Raw genomic sequence first — 27,280 nt, forward strand, 5'->3', positions numbered from 1 at the left:
ACTAAGTGCCTTCAAACTGGTCTAAGGAAAATGAAATGGCTGAACAGCTACTGAAAACCAGGCTGCCACACAGAACGGCTGAAAGCTCTCCCACTGAAAGAGGCATACCCACCCTTCCTAGATTAACTCCTTCAGTGCTTAAAAGTGAAGAGTTTTTAATAACCGAAGTTAGAGATAACCAGACTTGATTGGAGAAAAGCAGGAACCATTTGCTATACATCAATACCTAAGTATGCCTCCCGCAACAAAAAAAAAGGCAGAGAAATCACATCCAGAGAAGCGCAGTGTTACTTTGTGCACATCCATTAGGGTAACAATTAGAAATCAGAGATCCTTTCAGTCTTTGAATTTTTGTTTTGACAATAAACCTGGATTTCTCTATTTCACCTAAAAGGAAAAAAAAAAAATTTTGCAAAAGGTTTTATTTGAAACATGTTTGCCTAAAGACCTACCAGACAGTAACAGACATGAGCAGATTTGTTCCGGTAGAGTTATAACATGAAAAAAAATCTGGCACAGTCTTTAAACTATAAAAATCCTGCAATTACAACCACTGCTGTGCATGCTCCCCACGCTGGAACCAGACACTTTCCCTCACGGCCCAGCTCGCATCCATCTGGAGTTCATCAAGGAAACCATGGGCCCACGGCTCACGTTAGGATTCAGACAAAACCTGTGTGCTTTTAGCACCCCAGACAGTCACAGATTTCCCACAGGCTTTAAAAAACAACCGTGGAAAAGAGGTCCTCACCTGGGAGGTAGCCTGAATCAACAGAAAGGCTCATTTGGACCCACTCAACTAAAGAACGTTGCACTAAGCCTACAACTGCATCCCCTATTGTTTCAAGTGTTCAGTGGAAAGGGGGCACCCATCTGGCATTCCCAGCTCACACAGGTGATTTTCTTTTTGATTAGAAAAAACAAAAATTCCACTTTTCATTTCATTTTAAGGATTATTTCTCAGGGCAATCCCGTGAGGAAAAAAATAAAAAGATTGCGTGCTTTAACTTTTTTTTTTTTCCCCTGACCGGTAACAGGATGAAATCTCCAACAAAAGACCTGTAAAATGAGAAACTGTGCCTTCAGAGAACAGGGCACATGCTGGGGACCCCTCACTTCTGATCCAGAAGCAGGAGCTGGCAACCTTAAATATTTCAGTTATTGTGACACACTTCCATTCCAGTGCTGTGTATACTATTAAAACCACATTATATGGGGAAGAAAAAAAAAAAATCATCCCTGAAGTGACTTTTACTGCTAAATACTTAAAGCCATGAAACTTTTAATGCACCTAAATTTAGATTTAATACAGTTTATGTTTCAGAAACGATTAAAGGATGCCATATTTTCCTAAATCTCCTTGTATTGCTTTTTATGGCTAGACCATTAAAAACAAATTCAACTTGTACAATGTCAATGTTTTCTTAAACCCCATTACATTCAATAAGGAAGGCAGATGCTTTGTTTTTTTAGATTTCCAGTAATGACCACCTTCCCCAGAAACCTTTCCTAAAAAACTTTTTGTAATGAGGTTAATAAATGGGAAAGGTGGCGAGGTAGGGAGGTGTGAACTATTTACCCAAAACTCAGCCGGCCAAACACTTGCAAACCAAACTCTACACAATAGAGAGAAGTCTCTTTTCCTGCATATTAGCAAGCGAATAAATATATATGGAAAATAATTAATATACAACATTTGGTTCCAGCTCTCATTTTCCTCCTTTTAGCATTTGGAAATCTGACTTCCAAGTCAAATTTTAAAATGCAAATCCAGCACAGCTTCTTAATCAATCCCACTGGGGCCTGCAGAGCTGCTAATTCAGCAGAAATCTGGAAGGCTGAAAAACAAAAAGCCAAGCTGTAGCTGTTTTAAGACACTGATCCAAAGTGACTCATAAATCAGCCTGCTATGTTCAAGTTTTAGTCTGGAAAATATAGAAAAACAGCTGTGAAAATCATAAGGACTAATACCCCTAACCCGAGCCCCAATTTTGGTACGAACCAGAGGATTTTATAACAGGCAGACACTATAGAAGCCACACCAGCAGAAAGTACCTTTCAGACTTTTTTTTGCCTGAGCCCAGCTAACTCAAAGCTTTCTATGTGAGAAGACAAATAGTTCTGAAATTCCATTGAGATTTTAATAATACTTGAAACTCTTCTTGATAATTGGGCAACTTTTCCCTCTTTTGGCTAAGTAAACATATTCTAACTAGCACTCCTCTTTGGGCTCCCAACTCGTTGTAAGCACACACTCTAGATGTAAACTCAAGTCTGCTTTTAAAGGCAGTTGTAAGGAACGCTGAAAATACTGACTGTTTTAAGAGCCACTTTCATTAAAGGATTAAAAGTTCCTTTTTGAAAAGAGAACTAACTACAATATGACGATTTTACAGCTCAAACAATTCAACTTTTCACACATGGGATTCCTATGGCCATAAATTACAACTGAATAAACTGGAAAAAAATACACGCACACACATACATTAAATAGATTAAGTTTTTAACTTACCAATTCAACAAATGAAACAAAAGCTAGACACCAAACTTTTTCTGAAGAGTGTTCTCATGAAGTATTCCTAAGGAGAACTTTTACTTTCTTAATTACCTGAGGAAAAGGAAGTTAAGATATGGGGAAGAACAATATGCATTTTTCTACTTATTTCTGAACTCTGGGAACAGTCTCCTTAAAAGCTTTTCAAATTATGTAAAATTTAAGAAGCAGCTATCTTATGCCTCCTGCTCCAAATACCGAGTTAAAGAGAAGTTAAGGCTCAATTCCACGTATTTTTTCTGCTCCTTTCAAAGGTGGAGAAAGGAGACCTCTAGAGCTTCAGGCACAAACAAAAGAAACATTTACAATCAAGAATTTGGACCACATGGTTTGGTGACAACTACAAAGTCACACAAGTACAAGAATGACAGAGCTGTCCAATGAGTGATCACAGCAGGGTTTCTGACAACAGGCGTAGTGCTTATTTGTACAAGTGGAACTTATTTTCGCATACATTTAAGGAATGTGGACTTGTATTAAGACAATTTACTGCTGGCGGAAATGTAATTAAAGATTGTGCTAACCAAATTAACTGTAATTTGTTTTTAGTGTGCCACCAAATTATCTGCAAAACAAAATCCTAATTAGGTCAGCTACTTTTAAGACCATGTTTGAATAGGTATCAAACCCCTTTTGGTTTAACTCAACTTCTAATCAAGAGCAATACAGTTTTTTTTTTTTAAGACATCCAATTTTAGAAGAGATATTCACACACAAAAATATACTGCACCCTGACATGATCCGATAGGCCACTTAACATTGAGAAACTACTGAATATAAGTTAGATCTGGTGAATGATTTGAGCATTTCTAAACACACCCCAGGAAGCACTGTATTCTTTCTCTTTCTCATCCCTCTATTATTCATACGTGTTCACCTCCAGTCATTCAAATGTTCAGTTCCATATGATGTCAATAGAGCCATTCACATCTCATGAATAAGGCAACAAGACCTCCACAAGAGGCAATTGAACAGAATTAGCCGCAACTAATTGAAAGTCTTCCTGCTTTAGGTTAAAGCCCTTATCGCCTTCTTCAATTGTAATAAAAACTACTAAACAAGACATCCCATGATAAGAGATTACATATCAACCTAAAACTCTCTACTTCTACTTTTTTTTATTAAACTGAGGCATATTGACACAAAGAATATGCTTTTGATGGTCCACAGTTCTACAAATAAAGACTTTGATGAGCACAGTGATTTAAAAACACAATTTCTTAAACTACCTGACCAAACTTCCTACCACTATTATTTGGATGTTAGGACAGTCGACTAGAGTTGTTTCCAGAGTTTCAAATTTCCACTGCAATTCTGCTACAGCCAAATCTAAGGATTAAGGATGGACTGCACTTTTGTTATTTTAACAGGATAGCTACTTTGAAAAAAAAGAAACACAAGTTTTGACTGTTTACATTTTGCACCAATCTTCCAACTTTAACAAAACGAGAGTGGGAGAGAACAAGATGACATTTGGAACTAAACTACATTTTCTTCCTCGTTCTGGCAGTTGGCAGTGATTTCAGGTTTTCGGACTTCACATCTAGCATCCCCAAACTTGCATAACAGCACCCAGCGCTCTCTCCTAAACCTTCTGGACCTGCTGAGAAGCTACATAAATCACGCTCTCGGTTCTGAAACAACTCTAGTTCCTTCCCTTCCTTATCCATTGATCACTCTTGCCAACTTCTTACAGTTTGGTCGAAGAGGGGAATTTACTAATGCGAAATTAAGCCCAGGGTAAAGAACAACAAAAGGATGTCCACCACAGCTTGGACAGTGACCTAACTCTGTAGAGGGGGCTTCCCAAACGAAAGGCGCGCGTTCGATTACTAGTTGGGAACGCGAAAAGTGGCATGAACCTGTTAGAAAGTATTGAGCCGCGGGATCATCCTCTCAAAGTGAGAACTGCGAACTCAGGGCGGCAGCAGGTTGCCAACTCTCCCGCCCCGGCCTGGCAGGGCGCGCATCTGAGCCCCCTAGGCGAGCTCCAGGCGCAGGACGTCGATTCTGCCCCTGGGAGTTGTCAGCGGCTGCATCCCCTCGCCCACCTGCGGCCGGGTGGGGCGCTCTCAGGGCCCACCTGCGCGGCCCGCCAGGCGCTGGGGGATGGAGGGAGACTGAGGCCCGGTCGGCTCCTTTTCCATCTCCGCGGAGGGCCGCAGGAGGCCTGGGCCAAGAGGAGGTGCCCTGGAAAAAGCTGCTGCGCGCCGAGCATCCTGGCCCCTCGCCCGCAGTCCCGAATTTCGAGTGGCTCCCCCTCCGCCCTCAGGAAGAATACTTACAGCCGAGCGACCCAGGGCGGGAGCGGCTCGGGCAGACGCGACAGCCGCTGGCGACTGCAGTCCAGAAGGTCCCCGAGGCAGCGGCACGGAACGGGGCACCGGTGCTCTGCGCCGACCCCAGAAGGCGGCCCCAGGGCCCCGCGGCCGCCGCCCTCGGCAGGGCCCGCGCATCCCAGCACCGCGCACAACAGCAATCCCAGAGCCGCCGCGGGCGCGCGGAACGTCGGCGCGCCCATCGCGGTCCTGCAGTCCCTCGCTCTGACCCGGGATCCGCGCCGGCGCGCGCTCGGGGCCCTGCACCAACTTCCAGTCAGGAGTGGACGCCCGCGCTCGGGGCCGTGCGCGCGCGCCCTCCTCTAACGCTCCCAGGTAAACCCCTTTCTTTTAGTCCTGGCAGTAAAGTTCTTTCATGCCCCGGGGAAGCGAGAGGGAAACCGAAAACAACGGCCAGCTGCGGCAGAGTTGCAGTGGGAGCAGCGTCCGCGCGCCAAGGCCTCTCCTCGTCCGCAAAAGAAACTTTTTCGCCTTCTCCCCTCAGCGGAGCGCCAAGTCCCCGCGCGGCGGAGCCGAGGGGCGGGGCTGCCAAGGCCCGCGCGAGCCCATTGGCCTGCTGGGCGCTTCGCCCCCGTGGCCACGTGACAATAACAAGGCTCCCGCCCCGGGTCGGAGCGCTGAGAAAGCGGAGCTGAGATTGTAGGAAATTCCGAGTTACATTTTCCAGCCTCTCGGGCCAGAAGTCTCCACTACGTCCTGGGAAACATATATCAAATGGAGTTGAAGAGAAAAAGGGAGTGAGCAACCAAGTGAGCAAATATTAGGCCAGCTCTCGGAGTTGGAGGTATTTGGGGGCACTTAAGGGGAGTAAAGTTAGTTCTGTTATTAGGAAACCTTGCATTCCAAGTTTTAAAATAAGTATAAATTATCCTACTATTCACAGAGGAAACAATGGTTTCAATAAAAATACAGTTGTTGGTTTTTTTAACATTAACACTGGTCGCGTTTTTTCCGTATGTCAGCTCCAAAAGTAAAAAGAGTAATAAAATGAAAAAGTCATGGTATTGGAAATGGTATATTGAGTTACAAATAGAAAGCGTTAGTGCATTGGATAGAGCTGGGGGGAAATTATGGGAAATGACCTTCTAATATACCGCGATGGCAATCACAGATCGCACGCCATAGGCAAAAATAATAAAAGTAGTCACCATAATATTTCAAAGCCAAATGAAAACAAGGACCTTGCAGGAAAAATTAATTAATATATGCACCATGGTCCACCTGTGCCTTGAGTGATGACAAATCCTGATTGAGAGTGCTACCAGGCTAGAAGTAGTACTTGCTGGATCCCTCCGCCAGGGGAGGATTCAGGCCTACAGGACTTGCCAGTGAAGTCTGTGCCTTGTCTTACTCTTGCAGGTGATTGAGGCCACAGGAAATGATGGAGACCTCAGAGATCCTCTGGGAACACCCTCCTCTTCTGGGTGAGGAGCTACACTTGTTTGTGGCAAAAACTGAAAACTTACTTTTATACTTTCACCTCTGCACATTGTTTCTTGCATGTTGTCTGCCAAAGCATGCTTTGGGCTGCTTAAACTGCTCATTATTGAGGAGTGGAGATCGCTTGGAGAGTTGAGACTTGAACTCCAACTCATGCCCATTGATTTCCACTGTGGCAAATTACCTGTATGAACACACCATTCACGAGGGCGGGAAAAGACTCAACTGTGAAGTTGAGGCACACCACTTTAGATATGATACCCCATCCTCTTCTTTCCAGCTACTGTTAACATCCACCCCACCGCCTTTTTTTTTTTTGATGATGTACAATTAGAAAATATTTATAATGAGGGTACTTCAGTTTTGAGTTATTATTTTGCCTGCTTGGGAGTGTCAAGGCACACCCCAGTCATGGTATGGATTTTCCAGCCCAGTCTCTCTCATCTATTTCATATAAGGAAAATCAGGCTTAGTGCATTGGAGTTTTTAAAAAGAAGAAAGATGCCATTATACACGTGCCATTAGATGTAGGCATGGTGCCACGAGTATGGTGGCCTGCTCATTGATGTGTCACGCATGTGACAGATGATCAGAAATTGGGTACCATTTTGGGGGGAGGTTGGCTCATTTTCTTTCCCCATTCTATACGCTCCTTATATTACTTCATCTTCTTTTGTGAATTGCATTTACATCCATATTCTGATATTTACCACAACTATATTTCTAGCCCAGATCTTTCTCCTAAACTCTAGACCCATGTATTTCAACCACCTGTAGGTTGTCTCAAATTGAATGTTCAAATGTAACAACATATCTAGAATTAAATTTCACCACCCCTGAAACTTACTCCTTTTCCTCCTGAGTTCACTATCTCAAGGAGTGATACCTGCCTCCATTCAGATGACGACTGCCCCAGAAGCCTAATTCACATTTCCTCATTCTCACCACCACCCCTACAATCAATCAATTAGCAAGTCCTAATGAAGGTAGCAACTAAATATATCTCCTATCTCTATAGACATTATGCAAACTCAGCCCCCTATCAGCTTCTTGCTTGGATTACTGACACAGCCTCTTTCCTGTCTGGCATTCCAGTCCTTTCTCCGCAGTGCAGTCAAGTGATATCCCAGAAGCTCAAATCTGCTTCTGTGACTCAACTGCCTAATTCCTTTCTCTTGCTCCCATTGTCCTCAAAGTAAAGCTTAAATTCTTTAGAGTGACTTATGCAGCGTTTTTGTGTGCTTGGCCTCTACTTACCTCTTTAACTCATTTTATTTGCTCATCTCTCTTTTACTCCAGGACCTATCTGCAGTTTTCTCCCCATGCTGTGCTCTTTCCCTTTGGCCTTCCTTCACATGCTGGTCCCTCTGTCCAGATCATTCTCTGCCCCTCTTTTGTCTGATTGGTTGGCCCTTCGGCTTAAGCATCCCTCTTTTGGAGAAGGTTTCCCTGAGTCCTGTTTTAGCTATCCCTCGAATGCACTCCCAGCACATCCGGTATTCACTGGAATGTAATTGGTCATTTTTACTTTAGTACTTACTAAATAATGCTTAATGTGTGATAATGACTTTCCATATAGCCATGTATCCTATATATCCTTTACGGGTTTTACCAGTTACGTGATGTTGATTAAGTTACTTAAATTTTCAGTACCTCAGTTTCTTCATCTGTAAGTTGGGTATACAATAAACACTCTCTTATCTGATTTTCATTTATCAGTTTACTGGATTAGCTGTTATTCTCTGTTCCCCCTCTAAGATTTATGGACTAATGCCTAAGACTAGCTGAAATCTAGTGGCTACCGGCCCCTCCCCAGTCCTCTCGTTGCAAGTTTGCTCCTACCCACTGGAGTTCCAGTCTTGTTTATATCTATAATTACACAATTAAATATTGCATCTGCCAGAAGTAACTTCATTTCTATGATAATGAATTTGAAGCTTTGGAAAGATTCTTTACAGGTAATCACTAACATGCAATGCTGTCAGATTAGATTTGGGTGAGATAATTGTAAAAACTGGGGAGACATTAGAAATCTAGATTTCTTCACACACCTTGCTTTGCAAGCATCTTTAAGTTCTTGTTCCACTTTAAAGGCATCATAATTGGGAATCAATTAGCAGAGGATGTTTTATGGGTGTGGCTTGTGCTTGCTCAGAAGTTCACATAGTTTTTGAGAGAGCAAACTATGATGATACAGAAAGTCATTGTCGCACATTAAATATAGCTATTCTCCATCTCAGTATATCCTGAACCATTCAGTCGATAGAAAGACGAACTAGTGCAACATGGAAACTTTAAATCAATGTAATATTTTCACAAACTAAGATTTCCCAAACCCTTCACAAACTACAGGGCAGAACCTCCATGGCGTGTCTCCCTGAGCAGGTGAGGACTGAATGTCTTTGAGGTCTCTCACAGCCCTGTGCAGTTTCTTTTAGTACCTAAACAATAGGGATGAAGACACAGTGCCAGGAAAGATGGTCTGTATTAGAGGGAAAAAAGGAACATACAATTTTGTTTAATCTCCCCAAATTTATCAGTGAATAACTGTGACCCCCAAAACAGCCTTAATGTATCACTGAATTCTCCGATCCTCTCATGGTGTAGTTATTCTGTAGTTATTCACAATAACTACATACACGCGCATGCGCGCGCGCGCGCGCGCGCACACACACACACACACACACAGGGTGCAGTAGTATCAAATGGCAATTTTCAGCTCTTGTGGCTAGTCTTTCATAAACAAGGATTTAGTGTGAGGTGATCAGATTCATTTTGAATGTAGGTCTTTTAACGTTTGGATTAAAATGTGATCACGTGTTGAATTTCTCTACTCCTTAGAGGTTTATGCAGGTTAACTGGGTAGTTGAAAATTGACTCTCCATTGGAAATGATCTAAATCACACTGGACAGTTTCTCATTTATAACTTTGTCTTGGAGAATGGCAAGGTCCATCCATTTTCAAAGCAGCCTCCCACCCTCCATTCTGTGGTTAGTACAACTCAGCCCCAGTGCTCTTTTCAGTTTTCCTGTTTTTTTTTTTTTTTCTCCCTCTGGCAAGTGTGAGACTTTCTTATCTTGAGTGCTGGCAAGGGCAATGACTCACCGATAAAAAGTAATAGAGGTGCTAAGCTGTCAGTTTTAACATCCAAGGACAAGAATGAAAGCTAAACACTCAGTACTTGCTTTATCATTACAATGAATGACACAGTTTGTGTAAGTGTGAACTGTGAAAAGGGAAAAGAGATAAGGCAAAGGAGGAAGAAAAGCACAAAAATCCCCAGATACTGATGCCAAAAGCAAATGTTGCTGTACTCTGTAACCTAACCATATCTTTCCCATTCATTAAGGCATTTTAGAAGAAATAGAGAGCCTCCTTTTCTCACAAAAAAGTTACCATGCTTCACTTAAAGAGCAGGAGAAGAGAATCTTACTTTGCAAAAACGCTGCAATGAACATGTCTGAACTCTTTAGAAAATATTTAGAAAAATGAAGATAGCCACGCATCTGTTTCTCTCAAGTTGGCCAATTGTGGGAAATTGCTTGAATTGAAAACAATGTTATCTGCGTGTTCACTTAACTATAAATTAAACATATGATAGCTTTTATTTTACTCATTTCTCAAGTCACCCGCTAGGAATAATACGTGCCCTGAGGAAAACTCATATGGTGGACAAAACTGGGTTCCCTGGAAATCACCTCAGTGGAGGCTAGAGCTGCTGGGAGCTGGGAGCCCTGTGGTGGAGGTGGGAAATGGGTGAAGGCTCACAGCGGCTGTGACCCTCAGATTTTTCTCAATGGTGAGTGTCCTTCCCCAGGAACAGAGCGTTTCTGTGTGTGGTCTTCAAATTTCTCCACTCCTTTAAGGACCTCAGGATATTTTCTCTTATTCCTACCCTGTTCCATGTCTTCCTCTAGCCAGCAGCAATACTAAGACTCCCCTGGGAATCTCAACACATAGATAATAGCCCACCCTGTCAGAAATGCAGAAATCCAAATGCTTGAGAATTTGTTACAGGGGCTGCAAGGTGGTCCCAAGTCTGACACTGAGGTCAGAAGCCCTGTAACTTTGGCTGACCGAACAACTCTATGCTTCATTTTCTTTACCTGTAAAACAGGGTGACGAATGTTACATCAGTACACTATAAAGCTCCTGATAGATTCTAGTGACTATTACTTAACTCTCAGATTGCTGCTTTCTTTTCATTATTTGGGGAGATAAAGTGAGTTAACTACAGAAACATTCTCCTGCTGGGATTATTGACCAAAAGAATGTTGGAATTAAATAAACCCTCAACTATTTGTCCTAAGTAACAGGAGGGAAAGAATTAATGCTAAGATGGAAAACAAACCAAAAACATTTTTTAACTTTCATATAAAACCCTTAATTTGTGTGTTAGGACAGCATACTGTACAGATCCTGAGATATTTTAATAGGAATTTTGTTATGCCGTATCAGAAAGTTACTGTATAACTCAATTTGTTATGATTTGTGCCATGAGGTCAAAAAGAATGATTAGGCATATTTACTAAAAATATTCCCATATCCCTCCTGGGAACTTTTCTGAAGAATATTTTTCTCCCACTTCTTAGATGAACAATTGGCCTATATACTAAGAATTCATTTGCATTTCCAAACCAGAAGAGGGCTTATAAATGAGTTACTTACTGCTTTTATTTATAGTTTCATTCTCTTACACATTGGATATTCACCCAGGCCTGACTATCAAATTATTAAGGTGACTTTGTCATGAATAGTCTCAAAATCAGTTTCTCTGAATTCAAAATTCTGTATCTGTCCCTAAATCTAAGGATCACTGTCAAGCTACAGAATTCCCAATATTGTTCTGTGCAAGTATTTTCAAATAGAGAATGAAGAAGGATTTTCAGCTTTATGGGGTCCCTTTCAACATGACATTGTGCTCCTGTTACACTGAGGCAGAACAAATACTTTCCTGCTAAAATTGTAAGTTTTTAGCCCAGAGATTTACACACTTCTATTATGTTTAAACATACATACAAAAAGATTTCCAGGGAAATACTGACACAGAGCATGAAGAAGCTTTCAAGGGGACCTTGCTTATCTCCTTGCCCCCAGCACAACCAAGTCTGCAGCAGGCAGCCTCCTCCACTCCCATGGCAGTGATTTCAGACTTGAACAACTTTTTCAGTCTGAGCATTTATCTTTAGAACCCACATAAATGAATGCCTTCTGCTCTCTTGCTGCCATTTGAGCTTTTCTGCTTCTTCTGGGCAAAACAGAAGCTATTACCAGAAATAGTCCTTAGCTTTCCTCTTTGCAGATGAAATAATTGCAGTTCTTTTTTTAAATTTTATTTTTTTAAAAATTTTATATTGGAATATAGTTGATTAACAATGTTGTGTTAGTTTCAGATGTACAGCAAAGTGATTCAGTTATACATATACATGTATCTATTCTTTTTCAAATTCTTTTCCCATTTAGGTTATTACATAATATTGAGCAGAGTGCCCTGTGCTATACAGTAGGGTCTTGTAGGTTATTTTAAATATAGCAGTGTGTATATGTCAATCCCAAACTCCCAATCTATCCCTCCCCCCTACCCACCCCCCACCTGCCCCCAGTATCCATAAGTTCGTTCTCTAAGTCTTTGAGCCTGTTTCTCTTTTGTAAATAAGTTCATTTGCATCATTTTTTTTTAGATTCCCCATGTAAGTGATATCATATGAGTGTGGCTTTGTCTGACTTACTTCACTTAGTATGATAATCTCTAGGTCCATACATGGTGCTGCAAATGGCATTATTTCATTCTTTTTAATGGCTGAGTAATATTCCACTGTATATGTGTACCACATCTTCTTTATCCATTCATTTGTCAATGGACATTTAGGTTGCTTCCATGTCGTGGCTACTGTAAACAGTGCTACAGTGAACACTGGGATGCACGTATCCTTTAGAACTGTGTTTTTTCCTCAATATATGCCCAGGAGTGGGATTGCTGGATCAGATGATAGCTCTATTTTTAGTTTTTTAAGGAACCTCCATATGGTTCTCCATAATGGTTGTACCAGTTTACATTCCTACCAGCAGTGCATGAGGGTTCCCTTTTCGCCACACCCTCTCCAGGATTTATTGTTTGTAGACTTTTTGATGATGGCCATTCTGACTGGTGTGAGGTGATACCTCATTGTAGTTTTGATTTGCATTTCTCAAATAATTAGCGATGTTGAGCATCTTTTCATGTGCCTCTTGGCTATCTGTATGTCTTCTTTGCAGAAATGTCTATTTAGGTCTTCTAATTGCAGTTTTTAAAATATTTTAGAATTTTATTTATTTACTTATACAGCAGGTTCTTATTAGTTATCCATTTTATACATATTACTGTATATATGTCAATCCCAATCTCCCAGTTCATCCCACCATCCCACCCCTGCCACTTTCCCCGCTTGGTGTCCATGTTTCTTCTCTACATCTGGTCTCAACTTCTGCCCTGCACCGGTTCATCGGTACCATTTTTCTAGGTTCCACATATATGCTTTAATATACGATATTTGTTTTTCTCTTTCTGACTTACTTCACTCTGTATGACAGTCTCTAGATCCATCCACTTCTCAACAAATGACCCAATTTCATTCATTTTTATGGCTGAGTAATATTCCATTGTATATATGTACCACAACTTCTTTATCCATTCGTCTGTTGATGGGCATTTAGGTTGCTTCCATGACCTTGCTATTGTAAATAGTGCTGCAATGAACACTGGCTGCATGTGTCTTTTTGAATTACGGTTTTCTCTGGGTATATGCCCAGTAGTGGGATTCCTGGGTCATATGATAATTCTATTTTTAGTTTTTTAAGGAACCTCCATATTGTTCTCCATAGTGGCTGTATCAATTGACATTCCCAGCAACAGTGCAAGAGGGTTCCCTTTTCTCCACACCCCCTCCAGCATTTGTTGTTTGTAGATTTTCTGATGATGTCCATTCTAACCCGTGTGAGGTGATACCTCATTGTAGTTTTGATTTGCATTTCTCTAATAATTAGCGATGTTGAGCAGCTTTTCATGTACTTCTTGGCCATCTGTATGTCTTCTTTGGAGAAATGTCTATTTAGGTCTTCTGCCCATTTTTGGATTGGGTTGTTTGTTTCTTTAATATTGAGCTTAATGAGCTGTTTATATATTTTGGAGATTAATCCTTTGTTCATTGATTCGTTTGCAAATATTTTCTCCCATTCTGAGGGTTGTCTTTTCATCTTATTTATGGTTTCCTTTGCTGTGCAAAAGCTTTGAAGTTCCATTAGGTCCCATTTGTTTATTTTTGTTTTTATTTCCATTACTCTAGGAGGTGGATCAAAAAAGGTCTTGCTGTGATTTATGTCAAAGAGTGTTCTTCCTATGTTTTCCTCTAAGAGTTTTATAGTGTCCAGTCTTACATTTAGGTCTCGAATCTATTTTGAGTTTATTTTTGTGTATGGTGTTAGGGAGTGTTCTAATTTCATTCTTTTATATGTAGCTGTCCAGTTTTCCCAGCACCACTTATTGAAGAGACTGTCTTTTATCCATTGTATATCCTTGCCTCCTTTGTCATAAGTTAGTTGACCATAGGTGCCTGGGTTTATCTCTGGCCTTGCTATCTTGTTCCATTGATCTATGTTTCTGTTTTTGTGCCAGTACTGTATTGTCTTGATTACTGTAGCTTTGTAGTATAGTCTGAAGTCAGGGAGTCTGATTCCTCCAGCTCCGTTTTTTTCCCTCAAGACTGCTTTGGCTATTCAAATTTGTGTCCCCATACAAATTTTAAGATTTTTTGTTCTAGTTCCATAAAACATGCCATTGGTAATTTGATAGGGAGTGCATTGAATCTGTAGATTGCGTTGGGTAGTATAGTCATTTTCACAATATTGATTCTTCCAATCCAAGAACATGGTATGTCTCTCCATCTGTTGGTATCATCTTTAATTTCTTTCATCAGTGTCTTATAGTTTTCTGCATACAGGTCTTTTGTCTCCCTAGGTAGGTTTATTCCTAGGTATTTTATTCTTTTTGTTGCAATGGTAAATGGAAGTGTTTCCTTAATTTCTCTTTCAGATTTTTCATCATTAGTATAGGAATGCAAGAGATTTCTGTACATTAATTTTGTATCCTGCAACTTTACCTAATTCATTGATTAGCTCTAGCAGTTTTCTGGTGGCATTTTTAGGATTCTCTATGTATAGTCTCATGTCATCTGCAAACAGTGACAGTTTTACTTCTTCTTTTCAATTTGTATTCCTTTTATTTCTTTTTCTTCTCTGATTGCCGTGGCTAGGACTTCCAAAACTATGTTGAATGATAGTGGTGAGAGTGGACATCCCTGTCTTGTTCCTGATCTTAGAGGAAATGCTTTCAGTTTTTCACCATTGAGAATGATGTTTGCTGTGGGTTTGTCATATATGGCCTTTATTATGTTGAGGTAGGTTCCCTCTATGCCCACTTTCTGGAGAGTTTTTATCATAAATGGGTGTTGAATTTTGTCGAAAGCTTTTTCTGCATCTATTGAGATGATCATATGGTTTTTATCCTTCAGTTTGTTAATATGGTGTATCACATTGATTGATTTGCGTATATTGAAGAATCCTTGCATCCCTGGGATAAATCCTACTTGATCACGGTGTATGATCCTTTTAATATGTTGTTGGATTCTGTTTGCTAGTATTTTGTTGAGGATTTTTACATCTATATTCATGAGTGATATTGGTATATAATTTTCTTTTTTTGTAGTATCTTTGTCTGGTTTTGGTATCAGGGTGATGGTCGCCTCATAGAATGAGTTTGGGGTTGTTCCTCCCTCTGAAATTTTTTGAAAGAGTTTGAAAAGGATGGGTGTTAGCTCTTCTCTAAATGTTTGATAGAATTCACCTCTGAAGCGACCTGGTCCTGGACTTTTGTTGTTGGAAGATTTTTAATCATAGCTTCAATTTCATTACTTGTGATTGGTCTGTTCATATTTTCTGTTTCTTCCTGGTTCAGTCTTGGAAGGTTATACCTTTCTAAGAATTTATCCATTTCTTCCAGGTTGTCCATTTTTTTTGGCATACAGTTGCTTGTTATAGTCTCTTAAGATGCTTTTTATTTCTGCAGTGTCTGTTATAACTTCTCCTTTTTCATTTCTAATTTTATTGATTTGAGTCCTCTCTTTTTCTTGATGAGTTTGGCTAATGGTTTATCAATTTTGTTTATCTTCTCAAAGAACCAGCTTTTAGTTTTATTGATCTTTGCTATTGTTTTCTTTGTTTCTATTTCATTTATTTCTGTTCTGATCTTTATGATTTCTTTCCTTCTGCTAACTTTGGGTTTTGTTTGTTCTTCTTTCTCTAGTTCCTTTAGGGGTAAGGTTAGATTGTCTATTTGAGATTTGTCTTGTTTCTTGAGGTAGGCTTGTATAGCTATAAACTTCCCTCTTAGAACTGCGTTTGCTGCATCCCATAGGTTTTGGATCATCGTGTTTTCATTGTCATTTGTCTCTAGGTGTTTTTTGATTCTCTTTGATTTCTTCAGTGATCTCTTGGTTATTTAGTAACATATTGTTTAGCCTCCATGTGTTTGTATTTTTTACATTTTTTCCCCTGTAATTCATTTCTAATCTCATAGCTTTGTGGTCAGAAAAGATGCTTGATATGATTTCAATTTTCTTAAGTTTACTGAGGCTCGATTTGTGACCCAAGATGTGATCTATCCTGGAGAATGTTCCGTGTGCACTTGAGGAGAAAGTGTAATCTGCTGTTTTTGGATGGAATGTCCTGTAAATATCAATTAAATCCAACTGGTCTGTTGTGTCAATTAAAGCTTCTGTTTCCTTATTAATTTTCTGTCTGGATGATCTGTCCATTGGTGTAAGTGAGGTGTTAAATCCCCCACTATTATTGTGTGACTGTTGATTTCCTGTTTTATAGCTGTTAGCAGTTGCCTTATGTATTGAGGTGCTCCTATGTTGGGTGCATATATGTTTATAATTGTTATATCTTCTTCTTGGATTGATCCCTTGATCATTATGTAGTGTCCTTCCTTGTCTCTTGTAACATTTATTTATTTATTTATTTATTTATTTGCGGTATTTGGGCCTCTCATTGTTGTGGCCTCTCCCGTTGCGGAGCACAGGCTCCAGACGCGCAGGCTCAGCAGCCATGGCTTATGGGCCTAGCCACTCTGCAGCATGTGGGATCTTCCCGGACCGGGGCACAAACCCACGTCCCCTGCATCGGCAGGCGGATTCTCAACAACTGCGCCACCAGGGAAGCCCCATTCTTTATTTTAAAGTCTATTTTATCTGATATGAGTATTGCTACTCCAGCTTTCTTTTGATTTCCATTTGCATGGAATATCTTTTTCCATCCCCTCACTTTCAGTCTGTATGTGTCCTAGGTCTGAAGTGGGTCTCTTGTAGACAGCATTTATATGGGTCTTGTTTTTGTATCCATTCAGCAAGCCTGTGTCTTTTGGTTGGAGCGTTTAAGCCATTCATGTTTAGGGTAATTATCAATATGTATGTTCCTATGACCATTTTCTTAATTGTTTTGGGTTTGTTTTTGTAGGTCCTTTTCTTCTCTTGTGTTTCCTACTTAGAGAAGTTCCTTTAGCATTTGTTATAGAGCTGGTTTGATGGTGCTGAATTCTCTTAGCTTTTGCTTGTCTGTAAAGGTTTTGATTTCTCCATCGAATCTGAATGAGATCCTTGCCGGGTAGAGTAATCTTGGTTATTGTTTCTTCCCTTTCATCACTTTAAGTATATCATGCCACTGCCTTCTGGCTTGTAGACTTTCTGCTGAGAAATCAGCTGTTAATCTTATGGGAATTCCCTTGTATGTTATTTGTCCTTTTTCCCTTGCTGCTTTCAATAATTTTTCTTTGTCTTTAATTTTTGTCAATTTGATTACTGTGCGTCTCGGCGTGTTTCTCCGTGGGTTTATCCTGTATGGGACTTGCTGTGCTTCCTGGAGTTGGTTGGCTATTTCCTTTTCCATGTTAGGGAAGTTTTTGTCTATAATTTCTTCAAATATTCCCTCGGGTCCTTTCTCTCTCTCCTCTCTTTCTGGGACCCCTATAATGCAAATGTTGTTGCATTTAATGTTGTCCCAGAGGTCTCTTAGGCTGTCTTCATTTATTTTCATTTTTTTTTCTTTATTCTGTTCTGCAGCAGTGAATTCCACCATTCTGTCTTCCAGGTCACTTATCCATTCTTCTGCCTCAGTTATTCTGCTATTGATTACTTCTAATGTAGTTTTCATTTCAGTTATTGTATTGTTCATCTCTGTTTGTTTGTTCTTTAATTCTTCTAGGTCTTTGTTAAACATTTCTTGCATCTTCTCGATCTTTGCCTCCATTCATTTTCTAAGGTCCTGGATCACGTTCACTATCATTATTCTGAACTGTTTTTCTGGATGGTTGCCTATCTCCACTTCATTTAGTTGTTTTTCTGGGGTTTTATCTTGTTCTTTCATCTGTTACATAGCCCTCTGCCTTTTCATGTTGTCTGTCTTTCTGTGAATGTGGTTTTTGTTCCACAGGCTGCAGGGTTTTTGTTCCACAGGCTACAGGATTGTAGTTCTTCTTGCTTCTGCTGTCTGCCCTCTGGTGGATGAGGCTAACTAAGGGGCTTGTGCAAGTTTCCTGATGGGAGGGACTGGTGGTGGGTAGAGCTGGCTGTTGCTCTGGTGGGCAGAGCTCAGTAAAACTTTAATCCGCTTTTCTGCTGATGGGTAGGGCTGGGTTCTATCCCTGTTGATTGTTTGGCCTTAGGCGACCCAACACTGCAGCCTACTTGGGCTCTTTGGTGGGGCTAATGGCAGACTCTGGGAGGGCTCACACCAAGGAGTACTTCCCAGAACTTGTGCTGCCAGTGTCCTTGTCCTCCCGGTGAGACACAGCCACCCCTCGCCTCTGCAGGAGACCCTCCAACACTAGCAGGTAGGTCTGGTTCAGTCTTCTGTGAGGTCACCACTCCTTCCCCTCCGTCCCGATGCGCACACTAGTTTGTGTGTGCCCTCCAAGAGTGGAGTCTCTGTTTCCCCCCATCCTGTCGAAGTCCTGTAGCGAAATCCCGTTAGCCTTCAAAGTCTGATTCTCTAGGAATTCCTCCTCCTGTTGCTGGAACTCCAGGGTCAGAAGCCTGGCGTGGGGCTCATAACCTGCACTCCAGTGGGTGGACTTCTGTGGTATGTGTTCTCCAGTTTGTGAGTCACCCACCTAGCAGTTATGTGATTTGTTTTTATTGTGATTGCGCCCCTCCTACCATCTCATTGTGGCTTCTCCTTTGTGTTTGGATGTGGGGTATCTTTTTTGGTGAGTTCCAGTGTCTTCCTCTTGATGATTGTTCAGCAGTTAGTTGTGATTCCGGTGCTCTCGCAAGAGGGAGTGAGAGCATGTCCTTCTACTCTGCCATCTTGAACCAATCTCTTCTGCAGTTCTTCTTAATTCTTTCTCCCACATACTACTGTTCCTCTAGCACCCTTGTGAGGAACAGAAATGTCTTCCTTCTGTTTATTTGCCTTGTAAGATGGAGTGGAAGTAACAGAAGCTTGCACCTCCACAAATGAGGATATTCAATATTTGTCAAGCTCTTGCCATTCTTATTATTCTCTAAATATTCAGTATGTATTAACTCAGTTATTTCTTGCATCCACCATGTAAGGTATCATCCCTGTGTTAGCAGATAAGGAAATTGAGGTATGGAGATGTTAAGGAATTTGTCTGTGGTAGAGCTGGGATTCGAACCCAGGCAGTTTGACTCCACAGTGTACTCTCTTAACCACTGTGCTCACTGCTTTCCACTAGTGTCAGAAGGAGCAAGGGTTTCCAGGGTCTTCCTTAGTGCTCAAGAGAAGGGGGATCCAGTCAGCAGACTCGGATCAGTAAGGGAAGCAAGGAAACCTGCCTGGTAATTCTTGAAGATGATCGATTGCAGTCACTACCTCGCCTTTCCTTCCGTCCTTCTTCCCTCCTGTCTTCATTGATCCACGTTTGGGAAAACATACTTGTCTTATGCAGATGTATGAATTAGTCACCTTAGGTTCTGCTTTATAAAAGTTGGTGTCCCTGCCTGGGTATCAGAGTGGTGCTTGAAATCTCACCATTAGAGATTAACTATCTATGCTCAGGCATGACTGTCTCCCTAAAGTTCTCTTCTGTAATGTCAGTACACCCCTACTTCCAGGAATGTTGCATAAGGTGGTGTTGGCATTTAGGGTCGGTGTTCTGTGAAACTAAATATGACTTGCAGAAGAACGTTGGTGGTTGATAGTCAGAAGAGACAAAAAGATGTAGAAAGGGAAACAGGCTTTGCTTTCTTTACAATTTTGTCTAGGGCTGTACCTAACTAGGGGAACCATGAATGGGATATGTGTGATCCAAGAAGGCCAGAGAAATGAAATATTAATACTAGAGATTATATTTCAATTGTTGAGACACTTTGCATGTGATAGCAGAGTTCTCTTTTAGTTTTTGGTTTATTAGCTAATGCTAATTTTTATGCTTTTTTAACTCTTGTATAGGATATGGAGAAATTTTTTTTAAAGTGTCCAAGATTGGCTAGTTTTGAATTCTAGTTTCCCAAACAGCTTTTTGAAAAAGGCTACCCTTCAAATCCATTGCTCCAGGAGCAACTCAAAGGCTTCCCTTCTTTAGGGGACTTTGCCCAGGTCCCTTCAGTGATGTTTGAATTAGAGTCTTTCTCTCATTCAAAGACCCAACTCAAGTTATAAGATACTAGCTTTCATTATCTTCACTTATACTTATTAAGCCATCCGTCACCATGACAAATAATTTTATTATGAATAATGTAATAGACATCATGAAAATGAACTTGCTGTAATTCCGATAAAAATCTATATTTTCTAATATTATAAGAGAAAATGCTAGAGATACAAGCTACCCTGTGTTAAAAGTTGGGAATTAATTTTTAATGGATTAGGAGCTGTCATCTATGATTTTATGAGACTCTACACAAAAATAATTAATTTAGAAGTGTATTGATTTTTTCATATATTTCTTAAATATGTTATTAAAAATAAAGTTTAGCTGAACAGTTTGTCCTAGAACATTAAATTATTTAATGTAGTGGTAAAATTTTTAAAAGCCAAGGAGTATCTTAAAAACAGAAATTTGTACAAAACCTTTATTTCACCTAATGAAAGTACACCTAGGAAGTTAATGGAAACATGGATAATTATAATTACATTAAATGCTGGCGGATCTGTTCCAAAAGGATTCTATAGCATTAGAAGTTGATAATTATTTTCCTGAAGTTTGTGATTACTCACTGAAATTCATATGCTTGGGAAGAGAACAATAAAATGTACCGTATTTTTTCCTTGTAACTTTGAATCTTTTCCTATAGTGTTAGTGAGAGTAGATGTTAATGTCTCAAGGTGAGGATAGAATTCTCCATCTTGTTAGTAATTATACTTGACTTCTTGTGATCCAAGATGAGAATGTTAGAAACAAAATTATTCATAATGTGAACATACTGACTGCAGTCACAAAAGCTCTTCCTAAAAGTTTTGCCCTAGGCAAAAACATAATTTTTTTTTAAAATCAGCTTTTATAAAATCACTCAAATGTAGCCTGCTTGACTCCATTAGTAATAACTGGAATAGCCTAAGACAGTCCATATTTGGGAACTCAGATGTGTTTTATATGTGACTAGATCTGAAATTAAGAGCAATCATCTTCTTGAAACTCTGGTATTTAAAAGAATAGAAGGAGGTTTTGTTCATAGAATCTTTAAACTATCTATCATCTTTTATTATCCTTAGCTCTAAAACTTTATATTGAATATGATTCCTCTGTCTACCCTTTAGAAGGCATAGGATACAATGAAACAATTAATAGATACTAGTATTTCTCCAAGGGTGGTCAGTATAACTCTAGCATCAGTTACAGGGGAGGCTTACCCACATAAAGACTATTTGGCCCTTTTCCCAACTTACTGAATCAGAAATTCTACAGATAGGTTCTGAGGATCTGCATTTTAACACACCCTCCACAGTTTGAGAATCTGCAACGTGCTCCTCTGGAATTGTTGGGGACTAATTTTCCTGTATTACCACGTAGCATTTCTTGTGGTTTCTTTCCGTGGGTGATGAAACCCTTACCATGAGTGCCTGAAACTCCTCTCTCTTCCCACCCTGCTCTGTCAAATGTAGACGAATCATAAAGAGCAAAGAAAAAGACACTATGATTCTATCGTGAGTGATTGAGGTTGCCTGGGACCAGTATGGAAATCTGGAAAAAAAGAGGGATACTTGCCCATATGTTTACACGGATGAGGAGAATACATTTTGTGGTGCCAAGCAATAGATACTTAGATGATAGAGAACAATATATGCTGCTGTACAAAGAAATGTGTACAGTTAGCCAGGACTGAAATATCAGATATCCCAACAGGCCACACTATTCAGTTGTCTAAGACAAAAGAAGTGCTTAAATAAAAGTTATGGAAGATCCAGAGATCAGGAAATTCCTGAGTATATTTCTAGTGTGACTCTGTGTGTGTGTGTGTGTGTGTGTGTGTGTACTGACTTCTTCCGCATGATGGGAGCTCGTTGAACCTTTGGGGCTCTAGACAGACAGACAGTGATCCGTGAACAGCCATCTCAGCTGGTAGCACTGCCTGTCCCGCAGCCACGGACTCCTCAACTCTTCTCTTTCTCTGACAGCTTACAACCTACCTCCCTCATCAGCAAGTCCTGTCAGCTGTGTTTTCAGGATGTGTGCTGATTCTCACTAGTCTCAGCACCTCCACTCCCACTCGCCTGTTCCAGCCATAATCCTCTCTCCCCTGGATTCATGGAAGAGCCTATTACCCAGTCTCTGATGCCTCTCTTGCATCCCCATAATCAGTTCTTCACCAAGCAGCCCAAATCTTCTTTTTAAAGATAAACCAGGGGCTTCACTGGTGGCACAGTGGTTGAGAGTCCGCCTGCCGATGCAGAGGACACGGGTTCATGCCCCAGCCCGGGAGGATCCCACATGCTGCGGAGCGGCTGGGCCCGTGAGCCATGGCCGCTGGGCCTGCGTGTCTGGAGCCTGTGCTCCGCAACGGGAGAGGCCACAACAGTGAGAGGCCCGCGTACCGAAGAAAAAAAAAAAAAAGATAAACCAGATCCCTCTCCTCTCTTGCTCAAAATCTTCCCGTGGTTTTTCTCACACTTGGAATAAAATCCAAAGTTTTCCCCGTGGTCCACGAGGCCCCACAGGATCTGCTTCTTCCCCAACCTCATCTCCCACCACTCCGCTGATATTGAACCACTCTCCCTCTGGCAACACCACCCTTGCTCCCCTTCCTTTTATTTCTGGAACATACCAAGGTTTTTCTCACTTGAGGACGGTGTCTGCTGCTGTTCACTGGACCTAGAACGTGCTTCCCTGTAGCTCGTTCACCCTCTAGCTCATTCTTGCCTCACTAAGGTCTCTGCTCAAATTTCACCTGCCAGAGAAACTTTTCTTACTACACCTTCAAAATAGCTTCCTTCCCCTCCCTGCTCCCGGGCAATCTCTAGTCCTTACCAGACCTATTTTTCGTGTTTGTAGTATCACTTTCTGAAATTACATTGTACATATATTCTATATGTATATATATACTACTGCTTACATCCTCCACCAGAAGGCAAGCCCTCTGGCTCTCAGCTTGGTTCTGTTGACCACTGAAACTCCATGTTAGAGCAGAGTCTGGCATGGCTTAATAATCAGTCAGACTTCATTGAAGGTCTGCATCCCCAAAGCTGTCACATAATCTGAGGTGTGTGTACCTGGCTGAATGTCTAAATGAGTGACTGTTAGAAGTTTTGCGTTTCTGGTTGCAAATATTTCCCTGGAGCAGAATGTGCTCCTTGCAGATGAGTGCCCTTACGTGGTCCTCCCCTCTGCCTCCTTGATCATATTCTCCCATTGGAACCCATTTATTTTCTCCTATTTGGAAGAAGGAAGTCAAGGAGAAGGCTAGTTTTCATTAACTGAAAAGGAATTTGGGGCTTATTTCATCCTGTAGGATAATCTGATGCCGCCCAACAGAGGGATATAGGGTGACATTCAAGTTATCATGAAACAAGTCAATATCAGAGATAAGACAACAGAGACTTTATAATGGGCCTTTTCCATTTGTTTCTCTCTTTCTTATTCTATATCAATGAGAACCCAAATAGCCTATAAAAATCCACCTGTTATTGGTATTCTTCCCAGTACAATTTCAGATTCCTCATCAAGATTCTCAGAGGATACCAGTTTAGGTTTTAGACACTAACAGCCTCACTGTCACATTTCTAAGCAGAAAGTCTTTATGGGACAAAAAAAACCTTTAGAACATGGGTAATTAAAAAGCTGAGGAATCTTGGGCAGTACAGTGGTCTTAAGGAAAACTGTATCGCTATTAATACTTTAAGAAATGTCTTGAGATTATCATCTGCTGTCATAGGGGGAGAAGTATGGCCTTTGAGAATCTTATCCAAAATATTTGGAAAATGACATTAACGGTGAATGCAAATAGAATCATAAGATTGCTTTATGTTACAATTCTCCCTCATCCTTAGAATCAGTTTGAGGATAATTTCGCATTGGTAGACAACTGCTTCCCACATGTGAATTAAGGTTAAATTATACCAGTGATGTCATTGATGTGGAATAAAAAGTGTTGTGATTTTTAGTGATGGATATTTCACCACAGCTGTGAACAATGTGTTCCATAAAGACTGGTATAAGTCTCCCAGGAGCCCTGTTAAAACCTTACCCATGCAACTCTTTTAGCAACATAATAATGATTAAAAATGGATGCAAAAGTCATTTACCCACAAGGTCAGCATTTTATGTATTTCCTAGTTAATAAGTAAGAAAAAAGGTTCCAATATTATTATACACATGATATATTAGGCTAAAGTCCAGCACATACTTTATTATTAAGCAAGTGTGCAAATTTAAATAAGAGGGTGATCAAATACAGTAAGAGTGACTTTCTGGTTTGAAATAAAAGTATAAGCACACAGTGACTTTGAACTTTAAATATTTGAAGAAAAATAGCCTGGGTCAAAGGTAGAACTAGATTTTTTTTTTCTTTAAAAGCTCTAAGACTGCCTGCTCTTATTTTGGTTGGATTAAAGCAGATCTTTAGCATTACCATAACCTGGGTCAGAGCCAGCCTGGGGGGGATGGCTATATGCCCAGCAGACCCATTCTGCGGGAACTGCCACGGTGGCCCTCTCCACAGGTGCCTTCCACGGAGCACAGTTCTCTCCTTGTGGGGTCTCAATGATTCACCACTGAATTTTCATTGAAGAAAGAGAGTTTCTCAAAATGGGAAAAGGAAAACAACACCCAGCAACCAAAAACAGGCAACTGTATTTAGCATAGAGAAAGTGAATTATTCCTTTTATGTGCTGTCCTTCACCTGTATGTCCAGATCGGATGTGACGTGACTCAGAGCAGATTGCAGACTTTGCCCAAGACGTCTCTCTGTCTGGGTCCTACTTGGCCACATTTTCAGAAGGACTATTTATTTGAGTCATTTCAAAAATAAAGACTCCTGGGTTGGGGTTGTCTGGGGGTGATGGTTATCCAGGATGGTTGAAGGCTCAAGAGTGACTGTGAATAATGCGTTTGCCAGCTGTGTTCCGAGCTCATGTATTCACGAGTTCGGAGAATGCACGAATTATTTCTAGATGATTTATCGCAGTATCTCCTGATCTAGCCAAGTGCCTAGCACCTAGCCCATTTTATGTACTCAGAAGAATGTGTGTGTGTGTTGAAATGAATAAAAGGGAAATGAAGAAACTTAAAGTGGGAAAATGAAAATGATGCTATGTATCAGGTCTAAAAGGTAGTATGTGGCCATTTTCAGGGAACTACCCAGAACTCTGACCCGGAAGAACGAGGCTGTTGAGCACAGGACAGATCAGTGTGGGTGTTCAGGACGAAGACATGAACTTTGCAGGGTAAGGATATTGGTTGCCTTTCTCAAAGGTCCTCATAGTGTGGGAACAAGGCTGGCCTGGCAGTTTCCGGAAACCTTTCATGACAGCACACACACCCCAGCGGACACATCTCCTCCTCTGGTAGGTCCCATCCAGGAATACTTGCCTCCCTGAACAGTGCCTTCTGTCCTTGTGGCATCCCCTCCTCCTGCTTTCCCGGCCAGAGAGTACATAAATCTTAAGAGCACCATGGATTGGCCTCTAGGCCTGAAAGACATAGAATGGTTTCCAAAGACGCTTAATTTGCAATCAGGAAGTAGCTCAGACATCCAACTATTTTGGCTTAATTAAGAAAAAAGATCTTTGACAGCTACAAGTGGAAAGTTCTTGGGACGGGACAACCTTTAATAGCCCCAGACTTGGCAACTTTCAAAAGAAATGCTGCCAGTTCTGATTTTAAAACGAACGCTATATTTCTGCAACATTTAAACAATTGGTTGATTGAGTGAAACTGTCTCCCCAATGTAATTTGACGACATGTAGATGAACAGACGTTTGATTAATTCATCTTCCAATCACTTGTCAAGATGTTGCAAAAGTGGGCTGATTTCTGTTTCACACAGCTGAGATTTATGATATCATTAAAGAACTAAGGTTCAGTGACTTTAAATTATGCTTGAATTATGACTTAATGTCTTACATTAATAACGGTGGGATATGAAGATTTTCTTTAAAACTTAGTGTGACTTTTTTGGCTTTTAGTGACATTTATCAAGGATAAGTAGGTGCTGAGTGCTCAAATGCACTTTAACCATGCTTTTATCTTATGCTTAGAAAACTACAGTAGCCTCTTTGTTTTGCATTTTATGATGCTAATCTCTTTCCTCCAGTCTATCCTATACTGTTAAGGAGATGTCCTTAAATATTATTTAATAGTATAATTTTCCTTCTCAAAAACTTCAACACTATATATGTGTACAAATCTCATTATAACCAATCTAAGTGAACATATGGAAAATAATAAAAGTATCGACAGATATACATGAAGGTAATGAATATGGAATGTTTGGTTGCATTTTAGAAATTCTTGTTCCTTATCTGTGTTTTCTTATTTTCTGCAATGAGTACATCTTGCCTATGTAAAACTTTTTAAAATTCCCTTTCATATTTTTAAAGTTTCAATAATTCCCATTTCCTTGATTAAAAAAAGAAACAGGAAAGGGACAAAAAGTGAAAAGCATATAGGAAGAATATAGAAATAATCCAGATGTATTAGTAATCACTATCAATATAAGTAAACTAAACTCTCCAGTTAAAAAACAAATGTCATTCTCCAAAGAAGACATACAGATGGCCAAGAAGCACATGAAAAGCTGCTCAACATCATTAATCATTAGAGAAATGCAAATCAAAACTACAATGAGGTATCACCTCACACCGGTCAGAATGGCCATCATCAAAAAATCTACAAACAATAAATGCTGGAGAGGGTGTGGAGAAAAGGGACTCCTCCCACACTGTTGGTGGGAGTGTAAACTGGTATAACCATTATGGAGAACAGTATGGAGGTTTCTTAGAAAACTAAATATAAAACTACCATATGATCCAGCAATCCCACTACTGGGCATATATCTGGAGAAAAGCAATTTGAAAAGATACATGCATCCCAATGTTCATAGCAGCACTATTTACAATAGCCAAGACATGGAAGCAACCTAAATGTCCATCAACAGAGGAGTAGATAAAGATGTGGTACATATATACAATGGAATATTACTCAGCCATAAAATAGAACAAAATAATGTCATCTGCAGCAACATGGATGAACCTACAGATTGTCATAGTGAGTGAAGTAAGTCAGGCAGAGAAAGACAAATATCATAAGCTATCGCTTTTATGTAGAATCTAAAAAAAATGGTACAAATGAACTTATTTACAAAGCAGAAATAGAGTCACAGATGTAGAAAACAAACTTATAGTTACTGGGGGGAAAAAGGGGGAGAGGTATAAATAGGGAGATTTGGCTTGACA

General features: G+C 40.4%; 1 protein-coding gene and 1 long non-coding RNA gene across 6 annotated transcripts in view; one reads left to right on the plus strand and one right to left on the minus strand.

Annotated features, from left to right (window-relative positions):
* Window positions 1-5,149, minus strand: part of LRIG3 (leucine rich repeats and immunoglobulin like domains 3) — a 47,350-nt gene extending 42,201 nt beyond the window's left edge. For 4 of the 5 annotated variants that reach the window (XM_033440510.2, XM_033440505.2, XM_033440506.2 and 1 more), the window contains exon 1: window positions 4,840-5,145. In XM_033440510.2, coding sequence (XP_033296401.1) covers window positions 4,840-5,075 — 236 coding nt within the window. In that variant the 5' untranslated portion in view covers window positions 5,076-5,145. Of the gene's footprint in view, window positions 1-4,839 lie in introns of all 5 variants that reach the window. The other variant, XM_033440504.2, reaches the window with a different exon arrangement.
* A 42-nt stretch (window positions 5,150-5,191) lies between these two features.
* Window positions 5,192-27,280, plus strand: part of LOC117203941 (uncharacterized) — a 464,617-nt gene continuing 442,528 nt past the window's right edge. The window contains exons 1-3 of the long non-coding RNA XR_007469983.1: window positions 5,192-5,208; window positions 6,253-6,317; window positions 25,177-25,270. This is a non-coding gene — a long non-coding RNA (uncharacterized LOC117203941). The remainder of the gene's footprint in view (window positions 5,209-6,252; window positions 6,318-25,176; window positions 25,271-27,280) is intronic.

Source organism: Orcinus orca, chromosome 11 (assembly GCF_937001465.1).
Source record: "Orcinus orca chromosome 11, mOrcOrc1.1, whole genome shotgun sequence".
In the NCBI taxonomy this organism is placed as follows: domain Eukaryota; kingdom Metazoa; phylum Chordata; class Mammalia; order Artiodactyla; family Delphinidae; genus Orcinus; species Orcinus orca.